At 41.4% G+C, this 18336-nt stretch overlaps 2 protein-coding genes across 7 annotated transcripts; one reads left to right on the top strand and one right to left on the bottom strand.

The window, feature by feature from the left end:
- Positions 1 to 34: 34 nt before the first annotated feature.
- On the bottom strand, positions 35 to 9382 carry LOC100194728 (nucleolar RNA helicase 2). 6 transcript variants are annotated; one of them, XM_014180201.2, is made up of 14 exons: positions 9102 to 9382; positions 6272 to 6487; positions 5868 to 6029; positions 5681 to 5753; positions 5370 to 5548; positions 5087 to 5204; positions 4725 to 4910; positions 3115 to 3260; positions 2184 to 2333; positions 1804 to 1965; positions 1318 to 1671; positions 1028 to 1162; positions 803 to 847; positions 35 to 463 (listed from the first exon to the last, which is right to left on the bottom strand). In XM_014180201.2, the coding sequence occupies exons 1-14, from the start codon at positions 9291 to 9293 to the stop codon at positions 251 to 253; spliced, it is 2331 nt and encodes a 776-aa protein (XP_014035676.2). In that variant the 5' UTR covers positions 9294 to 9382; the 3' UTR covers positions 35 to 250. The 6 variants fall into 6 exon arrangements, with proteins under 6 accessions (XP_014035676.2, XP_045565986.1, XP_014035677.1 ...); XM_045710030.1 differs by having other exon boundaries at positions 5868 to 6026; positions 9102 to 9381; XM_014180202.2 differs by having other exon boundaries at positions 5868 to 6023; positions 9102 to 9381.
- A 4586-nt stretch (positions 9383 to 13968) lies between these two features.
- On the top strand, positions 13969 to 17341 carry LOC106589794 (myoneurin). The gene is made up of 3 exons (XM_014180135.2): positions 13969 to 14114; positions 14725 to 15127; positions 15240 to 17341. Exons 1-3 carry the CDS (start codon positions 14079 to 14081, stop codon positions 16661 to 16663), a joined length of 1863 nt encoding a protein of 620 aa, XP_014035610.1. The 5' UTR covers positions 13969 to 14078; the 3' UTR covers positions 16664 to 17341.
- The last annotated feature ends 995 nt before the right edge of the window (positions 17342 to 18336 follow it).

Here is an 18336-nt window from a genome sequence, read left to right as displayed (position 1 = left end):
AAAAACAGAGTATGTGAAAAAAGAAGACCTAGAATTGAATTTCCTCAGACCACCTTTAATGAAAACATCTCATTCTAATGAATGGACTTATTCCAAGTACAGATAGTTGAATGCATAATTGCAAATCAATCAGGTCATACATATTTTGCAGAATTTCCTTTCGCGCCGGTAACAGTCAGTCCAACAAACACCAGTAAAAACCAGGAAACAGACAGACATGTCAACAGTCCAGCGAATGGGAAGTCAGTGGTTAATAATCAAACGCACTGCTGAAGGTGCGTTTATGACTGCCTCCACCTCTCCAGTTACCGCCGCCTCCGCCGTTTCTGAAGCCACGGCCACCTCCCTGTCCTCCGAAGGAACGTCCATATCCACGGTCACCACCCATGCGCGGTTTCTCCTCCAGCTCAGGAAGCTCTGTGGCGATTGACAGCTGCCAACGTCTACCGTCCTGCCAGGCATCCTGAGGAGAAGACAATTGGAGTGATCACCGCAAGGACAATAGGGTCTCTGTTACTAACCACATGATCTACAGTGGCCTTAATTAATGAAGCCTTTGTTTTTAACAAAAAATAAAGTGATGATGGATTGCGTGTGTTGTGAAATTTGAGGCAGTAGCATCACTCTGGCAGAGCTTGACAGTAAGGCTGGGGAAATACTCTAAAATGCATACAATGAAAATGCAGTTTGAGAAATGGTCTTGGATAATTGCTCTTCTCAGCTTTGAATAACATTAAACCAAGCCTTTTACATGTGTCCAATTCGTCACAGTTGAAAGGAAAAGTATCTGCTCTCGACTTACCTGGTACTGCTTTACCTTGTCAGCCGGAACATCAAAACAGACTCCCTGCAGAGCAAAAAACAAAGCTCACTAATCAAAGTTTTGCTTAACATCAGGCAAGTAAATTACAGAGCCTCAATGGTATTGCTATTATAGTACAAAGAGTGAAGGAGGATGGTTTTATTTCAAAGGTAGAGACATCACCCTTCCCCTTCTGACCGGAGGCACAATGAATGACAAATGTACCATTTTGCCCTTGAGGAAGGTCATCCCCCGGATCATGTTGTCAATCTCCTCTCCCAGCTGCTCCTTCAGACCACGCCAGGCACAGCCAATGTTTTGCAGCTCCTGAGAGCAGTTCATTGTCATTGTGGTGTAGCCCTGGATGGATTGAATAACAAACATTAAATACAAGTTCGAAAGTTCGAACCATTCAAGATGCATTTTAAACCATTATGGGCATTTACACATGTTGACATGTCCTTCATTATTCAATTGCTACATGTAGACTGAGCTAGCGGGGTCTAAACACTCACAGTGTCAGAGTTGAGGAGGGACCTCTGCTCCAAGGCAGTGGCTCCTGATATGTGTGCCAGGGCGGCAGACAGGGCCTCCACGGCCCCACGCTCCTCAATCAGCTTGGTAGCAGACACGCGGAAATACTCAATGGCTTGGGGAGGCACAGAGTCTAAAAACCTCACTGCGTCTTTACTGGACGATTTGATGATGTCATTGGCAGTGGGCACTCCAACTCGCTTAAATGTAATTCCTGCTTTCTGCTCTACATATCGGAGCTGGTCTTCCTCTTTGCGTTGGTAGAAACAGATGCAGACGCCAGTCCTGCCAGCCCGACCAGTTCGACCTGATCGGTGAATGTAGGACTCCACATCCTGGTAGAGGGGACAACGAAGCCTTCACGTTAATACCTTGTTGTGACTAAAATGTTGTTGTTGCTAGATCAATTAGTGTTACTACACATGTATAAGAGCATCTAACATGGTGTTATCACAGTATTCATCTACCTTTGGGGGTGAGCACTGCACGACCAGGTCTACCTCTGGGATGTCCAACCCACGGGCAGCAACGTTGGTGGCCACTAAGACCTCGAAGGTGCCACTTCTGAAGCCTTTCAGTGTGATCTCCCTCTGCTTCTGAGGAATGTCCCCATGAAGTGACTGGGAACTCTGCAACATTGAACACAATCAGACCCGAGAATGAATAAGCCAATGAACCCCATTAGAAATAGTCAACTACCTCACTTGACTTTGAATGTCATTTACGTCTGTCATGTCAAACCTTCCAGGTTGATCCTTGTATCAATGTCCTACCTCACTAATTCAGTGTGCACTGTGTAGCAAAATTAAAACTAACAATCAACAAAGCTACAGCAGGTTTCTGGTACCTGTTTTATGGAGGCGTTCATTGACAGCTCGTTGGCATCCTTCTTGGTCTCACAGAAGACGATGGTGCGGCCGTGGCTCCCGCTGTAAACCTGCACCACATCCCCAATGACTGCAGCCCTCTGGGACCAGTGACACGCTATGGCAAGGTGCTGGGTGGGGAGGAAGAGACAGAGAGGACTTTTAACAAAAAAGTGTTGATCAGTGTGAAAACAACTATGTTTAGTAGGCCTGAGTAAACCACACATTACAAAATGAGAAACATTTTTAAATGACAGCTAAAAATCAGTATTGCGTGGTCTTTTACCAGTTTGACATGAACAGAAAATGTCAAATGTATGCACGCATGAGTAAGTCGCTTTCGATAAAAGCATCTGCTAAATGGCGTGTATAATTATTATAAATGGGGTGGGCTAAATATGGGTAAAGCTGCTAAATAGCTAGGCTATATGTTAACTGGTTTGTGTGTAAGCAGCTGAAGTGCCTAAAATAATGTTGTTTTTGATCACTAGAGTGCTTACAGGTAAGACACACTTGATCTTTATCGCTGCATTACAGCCAAGTAGAAACTACAATAGTATGAGTCTGGGGATAAAAAAATATGAGTTAAAGGCTAAAGTAGAAGAAGAAGAAACTGGTTCAGCAAGTATGATGTTTAAGAAACTGGTTGTGCATTTCTTAAGAACCATGAAACTATGACATTTTTATCACCTGAAAAAACATTTAATAGCAACCAGATGGCTTCATGTTCCTCTACAGAAGTATTAATAAATTATACATTTGGTTTCTAAAATGTACAATTTCAAATATGAAAAATGTCATCTGAATTAATCTGAAGTGTGAGAATTTCTTTTTAAACCAAAGTGGAAACCATTGTCAATCAAAATGAACCATCACTTGCTGAAAGGATAACAAAATAGTTTTCTTTCTTACCTCTACTGTGGTGGCTGCTTTCTGGGTCTTTTTGCCAATGAGGTCCACATGCTCATAGGTTGGCCTCATGTACCTCTTTGCCACATCATACACCCATGATGGGCATGTGGCAGAGAAGAGCAGGGTCTGGGGGTTGGTCTCAGAGTCTGCCCACAAAGAAACCTTGGATCAGTTCTGTACATTTATTCAGTACTAGAATGTTAACCTGTTAGGGCTAGGGGGCCGTATTGACACGGCTGGATAAAAAAACATACCCGATTTAATCTGGTTACCACTCCTACCCAGTAACTAGAATATGCATATACTTATTATATATGGATAGAAAACACCCTAAAGTTTCTAAAACTGTTTGAATGGTGTCTGTGAGTATAACAGAACTCATTTGGCAGGCAAAACCCTGAGACATTTTCTGACAGGAAGTGGATACCTGATGTGTTGTATTACCTTTAAACCTATCCCATTGAAAAAACACAGGGGCTGAGGAATATTTTGGCACTTCCTATTGCTTCCACTAGATGTCACCAGCCTTTACAAAGTGTTTTGAGTCTTCTGGAGGGAGATCTGACCGAACAAGAGCCATGGAACGATGATGGCCCATTAGACACCTGGCGCGCGAGTTCATGTTGGGTACCCTCGTTCCAATACGTTATAAAAGAGTATGCATTCGTCCACCTTGAATATTATTCATGTTCTGGTTAAAAAAGGCCCTAATGATTTATGCTATACAACGTTTGACATGTTTGAACGAACGTAAATATATTTTTTCCCCTCGTTCATGACGAGAAGTCCGGCTGGCTTAGATCATGTGCTAACAAGACGGAGATTTTTGGACATAAATGATGAGCTTTTTTGAACAAAACTACATTCGTTATGGACCTGTGATACCTGGAAGTGACATCTGATGAAGAGAATCAAAGGTAATGGATTATTTACATAGTATTTTCGATTTTAGATCTCCCCAACATGACGTCTAGTCTGTATCGCAACGCGTATTTCTCTGGGCGCAGTGCTCAGATTATTGCAAAGTGTGATTTCCCAGTAAGGTTATTTTTAAATCTGGCAAGTTGATTGCGTTCAAGAGATGTAAATCTATAATTCTTTAAATGACAATATAATATTTTACCAATGTTTTCTAATTTTAATTATTTAATTTGTGGTGTTGAATTGACTGCCGGTTATTGGAGGGAAACGATTTCCTCAACATCAATGCCATAGTAAAACGCTGTTTTTGGATATAAATATGAACTTGATAGAACTAAAAATGCATGGATTGTCTAACAATGTCCTAGGAGTGTCATCTGATGGAGATTGTAAAAGGTTAGTGCATCATTTTAGCTGGTTTTATGGTTTTGGTGACCCTGTCTTTGAATTGACAAAACATTACACACAACTCTTGTAAATGTACTGTCCTAACATACTCTAAATTTGAATTTTGACATTTATTTGGATTCAAATTTGCCGCTCTTGAAATGCACCTGCTGTTGATGGAGTGCACCACGGGTGGGACTAGCCCATAGAGGTTAAGACACACTCTTTTGGCCTCCCATCCAACCCAAGGCAAATCTACAGTATATGGCCTAAATCAATCCCATATGAAAATGTCTCATTACCTTTTTGGTAAGAGGCAGACAGTATCTCCTCCACCTGTTCTGCAAAGCCCATATCAAGCATTTGGTCCACTTCATCTAATACAACATGCTTCAACTGAGACAGGTCCAGTTTGTTATTCTGTAGATGGTCCTTGATACGACCCGGAGTTCCCACTAGGATATCGATGCCACTGCGGATCGCATCAACTGAGAGAAAACAGATCAAAATGATTTCCCCACAAATATGATCAATTTAACCGTATATATGCAATTTATAGCATCACTTTTCACAAATAAATAAACAGGCACTTTGCAATGAAGCCAAATTGTGCACAACTAGAGGATGTTAAATTGAAAAAGTAAGAAATGGGAATGAAACTCACGTTGGGGGTTGTAGGAGCTCCCACCATAGAAACATGTAACAGACAGTTTCTTTGTCATGTCCTTGAAATCCTTGGATACTTGAATAGCCAATTCTCTGGTTGGAGCAAGGCACAAAATCTATAGAAGTGGACACGGTTAATGATGGAGAAGAAAAAAACATTAAGTATTTCGGTCAAAAGATTATACATGCTCTACAAGACTATATTATGTAGCTAATTGACAATATCTTAGCACTAACAGCACATGCTGAATATCTGATGGCAGTATCTGCAGCAGACCTACCTTTGGGGCTCTGCCCCTCCTCTTGTCATCTGGGTCATTTTGGAGTTTCTCGATCAGCGGAATGGCAAAAGCTAAAGTTTTCCCAGTGCCTGTTCTTGCCTGGCCAATCACATCCTTTCCCTCGTACACAGAATTGAAGGTTTGTGTTTGAATGTCAAAGAGGTAAGATATGCCTCTTGCTAGAGGGAAAAGAGACGATTAAAATGTAGGTAGCCCAAATATCAAATAACAGACTGCACGTTTAAAAATGGGTAACTCAACTGAAAAAGCATTTTAGTTGAATGAAAATAGACAAACAAGAAAAAAAATACCTTGAAGTAGTTTGATGGTGTTGGGGGAGATTCTGAAGTTAGAGAAGGCTCCCTCTTTCTGTTCTGGCGTCTCCTAAACGCATGAAAACAGAAAAAGCAACAAACTGACAATGTTCTTAAAGTCCTTTAAATGATTTTCCCACAAACCACTTCACTGATGAATCAGAACATCACTGGAAAGACTCACGGTTTCTTTTCCACTGTCGGAGTCCTCGCTTGATTGTGCTGGAGTTGTCGCCGCGGTATGCCCATTAGTTTGTGCAATCAGCTTGGGAGTCTCAGGCAACACTCCGTTGACGACGACTTTTTCATCTGTCTTTTTTCCCTTCTTCTTCTTCTTCTTCTTCTGTTGGTAATGGCAGAATGGGACATGGTAAAAAGATGCCTTGCCATAACGATTACTGATTAACATTTATTCTGTTGACCTAGCTAGTTTCAAAAGGTCTGATTGTGAAATGTTTATATTAATTCCCATCTGAAGACTAGCTCAAATAAACAATGTGTATTTGAAAAACAGATCAATACCTATCCGTCGTAATGCAGTACTGAGTGTAGACGTGTTTTATCAAAACGATATATAACATAAGTAACCTCGGTTGCGTTGTCATTGTCTGCAGACTCCTCATTGGAATGAGATGTGTTGTCCTTCAAAGGTGATTCTTCTGCGTTGCCGTTAGTTTCCTCCTCTTTCTTCTTCTTCTTCTTCTTCTTCTTGGGAGCAGGAGGTTCACAGTCAGGTTCCTCTTCAACAACCGTTTTCTGTTTCTTGATTTTCTTTCCCTCCTTGATCTTCTTCTCCTTCATTTTCTACCAACCAAACATAGTGCACCAGACATTAGCACAGGGCACCAGACATTAGCACAGGGCACCAGACATTAGCACAGGGCACCAGACATTAGCACAGGGCACCAGACATTAGCACAGGGCACCAGACATCAGCACAGGGCACCAGACATTAGCACAGGGCACCAGACATCAGCACAGGGCACCAGACATCAGCACAGGGCACCAGACATCAGCACAGGGCACCAGACATCAGCACAGGGCACCAGACATCAGCACAGGGCACCAGACATCAGCACAGGGCACCAGACATCAGCACAGGGCACCAGCACAGGGCACCAGACATTAAGTTGAAGGGGACAGAATAGTTGCACGCTATATCAATGTATAGCTATATTTCTTATCCATGTGTAGTTCATACATAGGCCTACCACATAACAGTGAACTAGAACTTAGTAGAAAGATGGATACATTTGGCTCCCGAGTGGCACAGCGGTCTGCGGCACTGCATCTCAGTGCTAGAGGCGTCACTCAGTGCTAGAGGCGTTTGATTCCAGGCTGTATCACAACCGGCCGTGATTGGGAGTCCTATAGGGCGGTGCACAATTGGCCCAGCGTCGTCCGGGTTTGGCCATGGTAAGCCGTCATTATAAATAAGAATTTGTTCTTAACTGACTTGCCTAGTTAAATAAAGGTTAAAAAAATATATATATTGTATTGGATAAATTGTTGCTAATCAGCAAGTTAGAATGGAAACATGTAGAGCAACGTCGTCCATCGAGTGCTGTACGTGGCACAAATTGATAGGCTGTGACTGTACCCGAGTACATGGTGACCTCGCAGAGAGTCAGGGTTCCTGCCTGTGGGAACGTAGCTCAGTAGGCTACAGGGACTGCAGTAAATACAGTGCAGCTCAAGAGGCCGGGTTTGACCTTGCAGCTCTGAAAACGTCACTAATCCAGTATTTCAGGTGCCGAAGTCGATCATTGCTTACTACGGAAGCAGCTGCTTTATAGGTCACAGTTGTAAATGAGAACTTGTTCTCAACTAGCCTACCTGGTTAAATAAAAATAAAAAAATAAGTGAGATGCATTGTTGAGTGCTACATCCCGAGGGGTTCGTGTTGATTGTAAGATTGTGACAACCCCTTGAGAAAGGAACAACAAGATATACGTCAGGAGAAGTGCAGTGTTATCATAAGGAGACGTATAATTGGAATACAGAGGAGGAATGAAGGGAAAAAGAGAGGCAGAGGAGGTCTAAGAGAGAGAGAGGGAGGGAGGAAGAGGGTGAGCTTGAGTCAGTTAAAAATGGCAGAAGAAAGAGAGATGGTTTGTTAACGAAGAATGGTAGAAAGTGTAAGCAGAATGAGCTGAAGACAGGAGAACTTGAAGTGAATGAGGGCGAAGTATCGGAGGTGGTAGGTGTGGTGAAGTTCTCAGAGCCCGAGGCTTGCACCGAGGGTCAAGATAAAGATGAGTCTAACAGTAGGAGTGAAGTTTTTGGAAAAAGTGAACCTTTGCCTTTTGGCTGATCCATTTGTGCTTTCAGGGTGGGTGAAAACAGAGTTGGGTACTGTGGAATTGTGAGGGTAACCAGAAGTGGTCTTGTGATAACTGTTTGTTTCTGCTGGTCAGGGGGAGAAGGCGCTCAGCGTTAAACGAATGGGGGCAAGAAATGTGAATTGTTTTGCTCTCAAGAAAAGGGCACCATTGAAAGGAGTGATTACTGGGGTAGCAGTAAATGTTAAAGCTGAACAACTGAAGGGGCAGATTCCCGATGTTTGTGATGCTCGTCGTTTGGTGCGAAGCAGACAGAGCTGCGAGAGTGGTGAAACAGAAGAGCCATTGTCTGTTGATTTGATGCTAAGTCTTTGCCCGACAAAGTGATTTATTTTACCTTTATTTAACTAGGCAAGTCAGTCTTATTTTCAATGACGGCCTAGGAACAGTGGGTTAACTGTCTTGTTCAGGGGCAGAAAGACAGATTTTTACCTTGTCAGCTCCGGATCGATCTTGCAACCTTTCGCTTACTAGGATATATAAGTTACAGGATGTGTTAAGTGGTGTTGTCACATCATTTCAGGTTGTTGGTATGAGGTAGGACTAAATAGATTTAAATAATGGAGTAGGGTGGTGTTATTTTAATTACATTTGTTATTTTGAGAGTGTAGTGTTTGATAGTAGGGTATTTGTTTATTTTTCAAGCCAAGTAAAAGGGAGTTGTACTCCAGTCTAGTAGGTGGCGGTAATGCAACATATTGGATGGCAACCGCAGTTAAACCTCCCGGAAGAAGAGTACGTGGTGATCCGTCTGTTTTGCGGATCAGCTGACCACGTGTCACGGGCACGAGGCTACACGCTAGTAGCAATGAACATGCCATGTGGTGATGGCTAGCTACTTTCTACAAAGACTGACAGTTGTTTAAACCTCTACTTGTATTTTCCCGTAAAGCTTACCTCTAACATAACGGCAATACAATTTGAACAATATGACGACATTATATACCGTTAGCTACCCTCGCGGATGTAGAATGTAACGAGCTAGCATGCAGTATAGCGGGGCTAGCCTGCGGGTATAGTACAGTTTCGGCTATTTAACGAGCGTTAACCAGCTATTTGTGTTCCAGTTTACTTACTTTGGGTGTCGTACTGCCCGCACTAATGTCCATTTCACCTTCCATCCCGATGTCTTCGGTTTCAAAAATAATCTTTGATGGCATCTTCCCCGGTTGTATTCCCTTAGAGTGGACACAGGCTAACCCTACCGGCACGCGTACAGAAAGGAACGACACGACTGTGTGGTGTTGAGCTACAGCTTTTACAAGCATAGAAATTGAGTAGGTAGAACGGCCCTCTCGTTGGAAGCCAGTACAGAGCAACTTAGACGTCGTGATGTGGAACTTTAGGTTGGTTCTTTAGCTTGTGTCTTCTTCTTAGTTGTTTTATGCGCGTTTGTACTCCATTCATAACAATGTTCATCCAATCTGTGCTGACATATGATCGTTTATTGAAAATTATGTACAAAATATACCGATATCTATTCTACTTGTTCTAATTCTAGGGATATGACGGAACGCGAGAGGAGTCAATACAGATTGGCATTGCGTTGGTTAGTGTTGGGATTTTTTGCGCAATCACTATTGTCAGAGCACAGAGAGTTGCTAGTTCACTCACTCACTGTTGGACAATTCGATCTGGCAATCGTGCAACTTCTGTCCCGTCTCTCTAGCCTACCTGGGCCCACACCAGAGAAACACACTGATATTATGGTAACGATTCCAATCAGTTTGTCATGATAGCCGATCTAAAGAAAAATAAAAATGTATTTTTTCCTTATGATATAAAGCACTCAATGACTGCAAACGTCAAATATGAGAATATATGTTGCAAATGGCTAATCAAATCAGATCTGGGCTAAACATTTTTTAAGTATTTCAGTTCATTTCAAACAGACTACTTTTTTAAGTAAGACAAGCCTTTTTTTTCAAATACAAGTATTTTAACATGCATTTGTACCCAGGTCTGTTTGGCCCTATGGGTATTCGAAATGTATTTAGGTCCCGTGTGGCTCAGTTGGTAGAGCATGGCGTTTGCAACGCCAGGGTTGTGGGTTCGATTCCCACGGGGGACCAGTACAGAAGAAAAAAAATGTATGAAATGTATGCATTCACTACTGTAAGTGGCTCTGGATAAGAGCGTCTGCTAAATGACTAAAATGTATTTGGAAACAAGTAGGCTGTTTGAAAATAGTTTCAAACAGTAGGTCGTTTTATATGAGATTATTTTAAAATACTTCAAATAGAAGTAGTTGGATTCAGCCACATTATTTGAAAATACTCAAATACATAGAAAATAAGTATTGGAATTACAAACACTTAAATATGCATATATTTGATCCCAGGTCTGCATCAAATGGGCCATGATTTCTAACTATATTCAAATGTGCTACACTTACTGGGTAATTAGACCTAATAATAATAAAAAAAACGGAAAAATATACATTAAAATATGTTTTCCCCTATAATATTAGGCTAACAGTGTGGTTGTCTATATAAAAGGGAAAGAAAATATATTGCAAATAGGCGATTAAAATAGACCATAACATTCCATTATATTATAATACATTGTACTACATATATAGGCCAGGTCATGAAAAAAATTAATAATAGCTCTTGGCAGTTGTAATATTGCCTTGACCAGTGTCTGCTGCTTGGCGCTGGGATAAATTTGGAACAACGAGGCACGAGGTGAACAGCTGGCTTATTCTAGAACTAGACTGTACAAGGGGACTCCCTCTGATCTGTACGTGAGGTATGGTGCGGAGTGCCCATTGAATGGAAACGCACGTAGCCCCTGCCATGTCACCCCTGAAAGTGGTATAACCGGCCAGAGCAGGCAGCCCAAGCTCAATGGGCATGGCATACATCCAGATGGTTTTCTGAGCCTTGGACAGTTTTCAGCTACATTATTTAAAAGCTACATATAAAATAGGCCGTTTTTATAATAATAATTGGGCCCACAGCCCTACACTACTAATGCTACTACTACTACCACCTCCTAGGCCTACTACTACCACCTTCAAGGCCTACTACTACCACCTGCTACTACCACCTACTACTACCACCTACTACTACCACCACCTACTTCTACCACCTACTACTGCTACTACTACCACCTTCTAGGCCTACTACTACCACCTGCTACTACCTACCTGCTACTGCTACTACTACTACCACCTTCTAGGCCTACTACTACCACCTACTACTGCTACTACTACCACCTACTACTGCTACTACTACCACCTACTACTGCTACTACTACCACTTACTACTGCTACTACTACCACCTTCTAGGCCTACTACTACTACCTTCTAGGCCTACTACTACCACCTGCTACTACCACCTACTACTACCACCTACTACTACCACCACCTACTACTACCACCTACTACTGCTACTACTACCACCTACTACTACCACCTTCTAGGCCTACTACTACCACCTACTACTACCACCTACTACTACTACCACCTACTACTACCACCTACTACTACCACATTCTAGGCCTACTACTACCACCTACTACTACCACCTACTACTACTACCACCTACTACTACCACCTACTACTGCTACTACTACCACCTACTACTACCACCTTCTAGGCCTACTACTACCACCACCTACTACTACCACCTTCTAGGCCTACTACTACCACCTACTACTACCACCTACTACTGCTACTACTACCACCTACTACTACCACCTACTACTGCTACTAATACCACCTACTACTACTACTACTACCACCTACTATGCCTACTACTACTACTACCACCTACTACTACTACTACTACTACTACTACCACTACTACTACTACTACTACTACTGCTACTACCAGTGGCGGTCAGTGACGTTTAAGATGAGGGAGGACCATTTTTTTTTCATGAGCATGGCCTTATTTCTATTACAGCATATTGGATGACTCTCATTCATATTCCATTCACCCAGTTCAATGTAACAGCGATAGGTTTAGGCTACTACATGATAATCAAATTTACCCTATACCCCTCATGAGGTTACTACAACCTATCCTATGAGTTTACAACGTAGGTGCACACAGGTCGAGAGACAAATTTGAGGTGACAGACAGTGACATTCAATACCGCTTTGCACACCCTTGCCTGCATCTAGCAGCAAATTCAGGGGGAGCCCCAACCAGGACTCGAGCCCGGGTTCAGCGACTCAACCCAAGAGGTATTGGCTTAAAGACAGTAGTGTAAAGTACTTAAGTAAAAAATACATTAAAGTACTACTTAAGTCGGTTTTTGGGGGTATCTGTACTTTACTATTTATATTTTTAACAACTTTTACTTCATTGCATTCCTAAAGAAAATAATGTACTTTTTACTCCATACATTTCCCTGGCACCCAAAAGTACTCGTTACATTTTGAATGCTCAGCAGAACAAAAAAATGGTCAAATTCATGCACTTATCAAGAGAACATCTCTGGTCATCCCTACTGCCTCTGATCTGGCGGACTCACTAAACACACATGCTGAATTTGTAAATTATATCTGAGTGTTGGAGTGTGCCCCTGGCCATCCGTAAATTAAAAAAAAGAAAATAGTGCCGTCTGGTCTGCTTAAGTATATTTTAGCAATTACATTTACTTTTGATACTTAAGTATGTTTAAAACCAAATACTTTTAGGCTTTTACTCAAATAGTATTTGAGTGGATAACTTTAACTTTTACTTTAGTTATTTTCTATTAAGGTATCTTTACTTTTACTCAAGTATGACAGTATGACAATTGGGTACTTTTTCCACCACTGCTTAAAGAAGCACTCAAGCTATTTTTGAACTTTTCCTGTTGAAAAACAAAATCCCATGAATAAGTATAGAAATTTGTTTTGACCAAAATAGTGTTTTTCAGACACAACTGAAAGCCATTCAAGGATTTGGTCTGATGGTGTCCTCAGATGTCATCGGCATCCTCCTCTCTTGCTTGCGGGAACAATAGAGGAGCTATAGAGAACAAAAGAGGAAAGTCCATGTCATGAGGACACCTGGGCCACCTATTGAGATGTGCCTGTAGTTAAGTAAATCAGGTGATAAATGAGGTGAAAAGAAGAATGGAGTAGGACCTTAAGGTCCCTATCATAATATTGACAATGATAACAATTATATAGTTTTGTGACCATTAATAATTCTCATCCTCAATAATTAACATCATCATCCTCCTTCATATTCCATTTTTCAGATGAAATAAAATAGCTGAAATATCACTGGAACATAATATGATTGTGTACAATGGATGCGTTTAAACAAGCAGACAATTTCTGATATTTTTTTTACCACTAATTGATCTTTTGACCAGTCACATCAGATATTTTCACATCGGATCTTTTTCAGAGCTGATCTGATTGGTCAAAAGACCAATTAGTATAAGAAGATCAGAATTGGGCTGCCTGTCTAAACTGCTAATGTGTGCAGTCTGGGTCCTCCAAAAAGACAGCCTCAACACCAGCCTCCACTGTTTCTGGTCATTTCTTAATTAACAGGGGATATTATTGTATATGTTGTGTTCTTTTTTAGTACTATATTTAAAATAGTGGCTATATTTCATAATACATTTAACCATCATCCCTGTTTCCGAATGAGGCTGCGGCAACCTATATCTGTGGTGGTATTTCCATTGCGCAAGAAACATGCCCACGGGACTACGGTGATATGTTTAACCTTAGTAAGTATACAGTGGGGATGTGACGAACAAGTGGGGTAGGGGACAGGAGGAGACTGCATTTATGGAGTTATCAACAAAGCATCACGGAGGGCTTGCGCAGGGTCGTTAACCAATGATGTTTGTATACATCATTGAGTGGAACAAGAGAGGACACTGCAGCGGAAATGTGGGTTGGGTCTCACCATAGCCGGACATGGAGACTTTGACGTCATGGCAGGGACTCCCTAAAAGCAGCTGTTGAAGAGTGTCACGTCGTCAGCCTCGTAGTATCAAAAGCGTGTGATTCTTTTCCGAATGAAAGCGCACGTAGACACCGGCAGCAGAGTATATACACGGATACTTCAGTTTTCACTTTTGCAAGGATTCTATGCACGTATTTAAGAAGAGTGCGTTCACGATGAATGTAAGTAACACAATACGTTTGTCTTGTTTTTTAGATGTTCCATTTTATTATATGCCATTTATTAGTATATAAAACTATACTGAATGAAAATGTTATTGTTTCAGAATTTTATGCAGTGTTCCATACTTATTGCAGCTAGTGCCAACTTTATCATAGTAACTCTATTACTGTTATTTTCATGATCAATTTGTTGAGTGAATCAACAAAAATCCTAGTTTGTAATAATAGGCTGGAATAATAGGTCTATAATGAAGTTATTGATAAGCCTATACTTTCTTGTTATTCTGTCTGGTTTCTTATTGTGAGATTATTTTGTATGTAATAAATGCAAAACCAAATCAACCTGTTGTGTGCATGAACAACAGTTCTATAAATCTGAAAAGTATTATATTGTCACCATAGAATTGGGACAGGAGACCTCTAGAATCATAGAAAAATTGCCTATTTTAAATTGTCATAACATTCTCATAATATTTGCAATGGTCTAGTTAGCCTATAGATCTCAAAATGCTCAATACAGTATGTGCAAACTTCACACATATTGAACAAAAAGACTCACGCCACACCATGAAGAGTTTGTTTTAATGACTTGTTCTAATCTCTTACCTAGGTGAGAACATATCCTTTAGTGGTCAGCACCCATGCTGTGGCCCTGCTGAGGAAACTAAATTTTCAGAGAATGGAGGGGCAATTTTGTGACTGTGTGATTCGACAACATCTGAACCCGGTGAAACTCTATCTGGCCCACAAAAATGTCCTTTCGGCTTCTAGTCCCGTCTTGGCTTCCCTTCTCCCCAGTAAAGGTGCACTGCTGGACTTGCAGTTTCCATCCCCTTCAACTGAAATTCTGGGGTTTCTTTTGGAATTTATCTACACTGGGACACTACCCCCACCAGATCAGGATGAATCTATTATCTCTGCTGCTACTTATCTGCAAATGGATGAACTACAGAAGGCTTTAATAAGAAGGAGCACACTGGACACATCATCTGAGTCTGACTGCACTGTTGCAGGTCAAATAATCTATCTATTAATTATTTAAATTGTGTAAGAATAATATCACATTGTGTTCTAATTTCTAAAATCATATATTCTTTCTAATTTCTATATTCATTCTTTCAGCAGATATAAAACCCAATATAAAGAGGAAATGCTCAGATCAGCAGCAAAACAAGAAGAATGAACATTCTCCATCGCAGTGTACACCAACCCCTCTAAGTTGTGAAGTCGTCCCCGTCATATGCCATGTCAGCACAACTGGAAAGCCTTCTCTATTGTCAGAAACCAGACCTAAAAGCAGAAAATTGAACAGTGAGTCTGACGTGACCATAAAGGAGGCAGGAGTCAGTGAACGAAAGGTGACACTTGGTCATGGACACAATTTAAAGCACTATGGATTACAAACGGATGATAATTATGAGGCAGCTTTATATGAGTCACAACCAAAACAAAGCAAGATTTTATCTGGCAGTGCATGCTCCAATGTCCAGGATGTGCCCATGGCTGCCCCAGAGGATGCAGCATATTACACAAGAAGGCATCAAAGGGAGTTGGATGAAAAATCTGTATTACAAAGTTCTGGGAATGCCATCCTGACACATACTGCTGTATGTTCAGAAATTGGTGAGGAGGATGACACTGAAAACACCACAAATCAGGAATTTACATCCCACTTCAATACTTCAAGTCATTACTCCAGGATTCATAGTTGTCCTCACTTAGATAAAACTTCCAAAGGTAGTGATAACGAAGGGGTAACTACAATAGATCAGTTAGAGTCAAACAAAGAGAAAGGTTCTAAATGCCACCCCACACGGCAATTTGAAAATATTTCAGATGATGAGTACATCCCTGATAATGCCATAGAAAACACCCCTAAGGGTAAATTAAAGGATTTATGGAGTTCAATGATCACCAGTGGAGATTGTCCCCAGGGCGACGAAACAAAATGCTTTCAGAGTGCCTCTAGATTAAATCTATGGACTGAGGCAACGAGCTACTCTACACTAAACCCCAAATTATCTGAGGAGGTAACATCAAACGAGAGCAGATGTGATATCAAGGGCAGTAACACTAACACCAACGAAATGGAAACGTATCAAGGACAGGTTCGCTATCACTATCTTGCAAGGGAAAAACATCACCCTGTACAATCCAGTGACTCGGACGACGATGGTCTGTATAGTGCCATGGCTAACTCTGACCTCCGAGAAGGCCTTGGCATAAATGTCAAAGCCAGCACCTCAGATTTCGTTTTACTGGACATTTCAGCCAAACATCCCTCGGCAGGGTACCCTGACTCCAATGGGAGTCAACTAGGTGTGGGTGTGCCTGCATCAGCCTCTGTCCAGCCTTACCAGTGCACTATGTGTGATAGGGCCTTCAGCCAGCGAGGCTCCCTCAACAGACACATGCGCTCCCACCTGGGTGTTAGGCCCTACTCCTGCCCCCAGTGTCCCATGACCTTCTCCAGACAGTACCGGGTCACTGAGCACATGCGCGTCCACCAACGGGGCTGCGAGGACCTTCAGAGGACAGGCCCCACCTGATGGCAGCAACAATTAAAGCAATGGAGCTTCAGCTGAAAATCCTACACAACTTTGGAATTTGGTCAGGGCTAAGGCTTGTTCAAATCTATCAATATCAGTTTGTGAGATAGAGTTGATCAGGGTTCAAGCCACTTGTGAACTGTATCCAAAAACCTTTTGGGAAAGCGATTTTGGTATGATAGTCTGTGCTACCAGCCATTTGATGAAAAGGAAATGCTTTCAGATGTTCTGTGTCACTTCGAAAACAGTTTGAGAGAGCACCTTTTGGCATTAGTTTATTGTCGTTTGATGAAGTGAAAATGAATCATGAATCATCAAGATGGATTTCTCTTATACTCTATTTCAAGTGGCCTTATATTCATGGGTTGCACATTTTGTCACAATATTGTTTTGAATGTTAGTTTTAGGACAGACGCCCAGCTGAACATTCTACTCAATGCAGTCTCAATGGGTGTTGAGGAAGATTTTGTCTAAAGTGCATTACTGTGGCTTGGAAACACAATGACATTTCAAAAGGAGGCAAATAATTAGCAGGGCAGGCCTTTGTCATCATTGTGATGTCGCCAGATTGACTTTAGATACAGTATAACTTTAGCTAGCTAGCTAAGATTGAGGGGAGAGCACTGACATTTTAGCTAGCTAACATTAGCATTGCTAGCTACAGTGCCTTCAGAAAGTATTCACACCCCTTGACTTTTTCCAAATTTTGTTGTGTTTAGCCTGGATTTAAAATGGATCAAATTGAGATTTTTTTGTCACTGGCCTACACACAAGACCCACTAATGTCAAAGTGGAATTATGTTTTTCAAGTTTATAAAAATGTATTAAACATGAAAAGCTGAAATGTCTTGAGTCAATAAGCATTCAACTCTTTTGTTATGACAAGCCTAAATGAGTTCATGACTAAACATTTGCTTAACAAGTCACATAATAAGTTACATAGACTCACTTTTTGTGCAATAACATTGTTTAACATGACTTTTGAATGACTACCTCATCTCTGTACCTCACACATACAATTAACTTTAAGGTCAATCCATTGAGTAGTGGATTTCAAAAACAGATTCAACCACAAAGACCAGGGAGGTTTTCCAATGCCTCGCAAAGAAGGGCACCTATTGGTATATGGGTACAAATAAAAAAAGAAGACATTGAATATCCCTTTGATAATGGTGAAGTTATTATACTTTGGATGGTGTATCAATACACCCAGTCACTACAAAGATACAGGCATCTTTCCAACTCAGTTACCGGAGAGGAAGGAAACCTCTCAGGAATTTCACCCTGAGGCCAATGGTGATTTTAAAACAGTGTGTGTGTGCGTTCGTGCGAGTAGAAAACTGACCCTACTTGTAGAGAAACACCAATGCCATCCTCCTCTCTTTCATGTTGACGGAACAGTCTATGACTCTGTCATGCAGTACACACTGTTAAGATGGTGCCGACAAAGATGGCGCCGACAGAGATGGTTGCCTCGCTTTGCGTTCTTAGGAAACTATGCAGTATTTAGTTTTTTAATGTATTATTACATTGTTACATTGTTCCCCAGGAAATCTTAAGTCTTATTACATACAGCCGGGAAGAACTGTTGGATATAACTTACCAACATTACGACCAGCATTACGACCAGGAATATGACTTTCCCGAAGTGGATCCTCTGTTCAGACCACCAC

The sequence above is a fragment of the Salmo salar genome, chromosome ssa28 (assembly GCF_905237065.1).
Source record: "Salmo salar chromosome ssa28, Ssal_v3.1, whole genome shotgun sequence".
NCBI classification, from domain to species: Eukaryota; Metazoa; Chordata; class Actinopteri; order Salmoniformes; family Salmonidae; genus Salmo; species Salmo salar.
Note: the sequence above shows the minus strand (reverse complement) of the source record. Positions and strands in the feature narration are given on the sequence as shown.

Excerpts from the sequence above, each read along its gene's own strand:
- LOC100194728 (XM_014180201.2), bottom strand. The coding sequence starts at position 9,293 with ATGCTTGTAAAAGCTGTAGCTCAACACCACACAGTCGTGTCGTTCCTT. Across the intron at positions 5,754-5,867 it reads CCGACAGTGGAAAAGAAACC|GAGACGCCAGAACAGAAAGA; the intron begins GTGAGTCTTTCC and ends TCATGCGTTTAG. Across the intron at positions 848-1,027 it reads CCTTCCTCAAGGGCAAAATG|GGAGTCTGTTTTGATGTTCC; the intron begins GTACATTTGTCA and ends TTTGCTCTGCAG.
- LOC106589794 (XM_014180135.2), top strand. The coding sequence starts at position 14,079 with ATGCACGTATTTAAGAAGAGTGCGTTCACGATGAAT. Across the intron at positions 14,115-14,724 it reads AGAGTGCGTTCACGATGAAT|GTGAGAACATATCCTTTAGT; the intron begins GTAAGTAACACA and ends TCTCTTACCTAG. Across the intron at positions 15,128-15,239 it reads GTCTGACTGCACTGTTGCAG|ATATAAAACCCAATATAAAG; the intron begins GTCAAATAATCT and ends TTCTTTCAGCAG.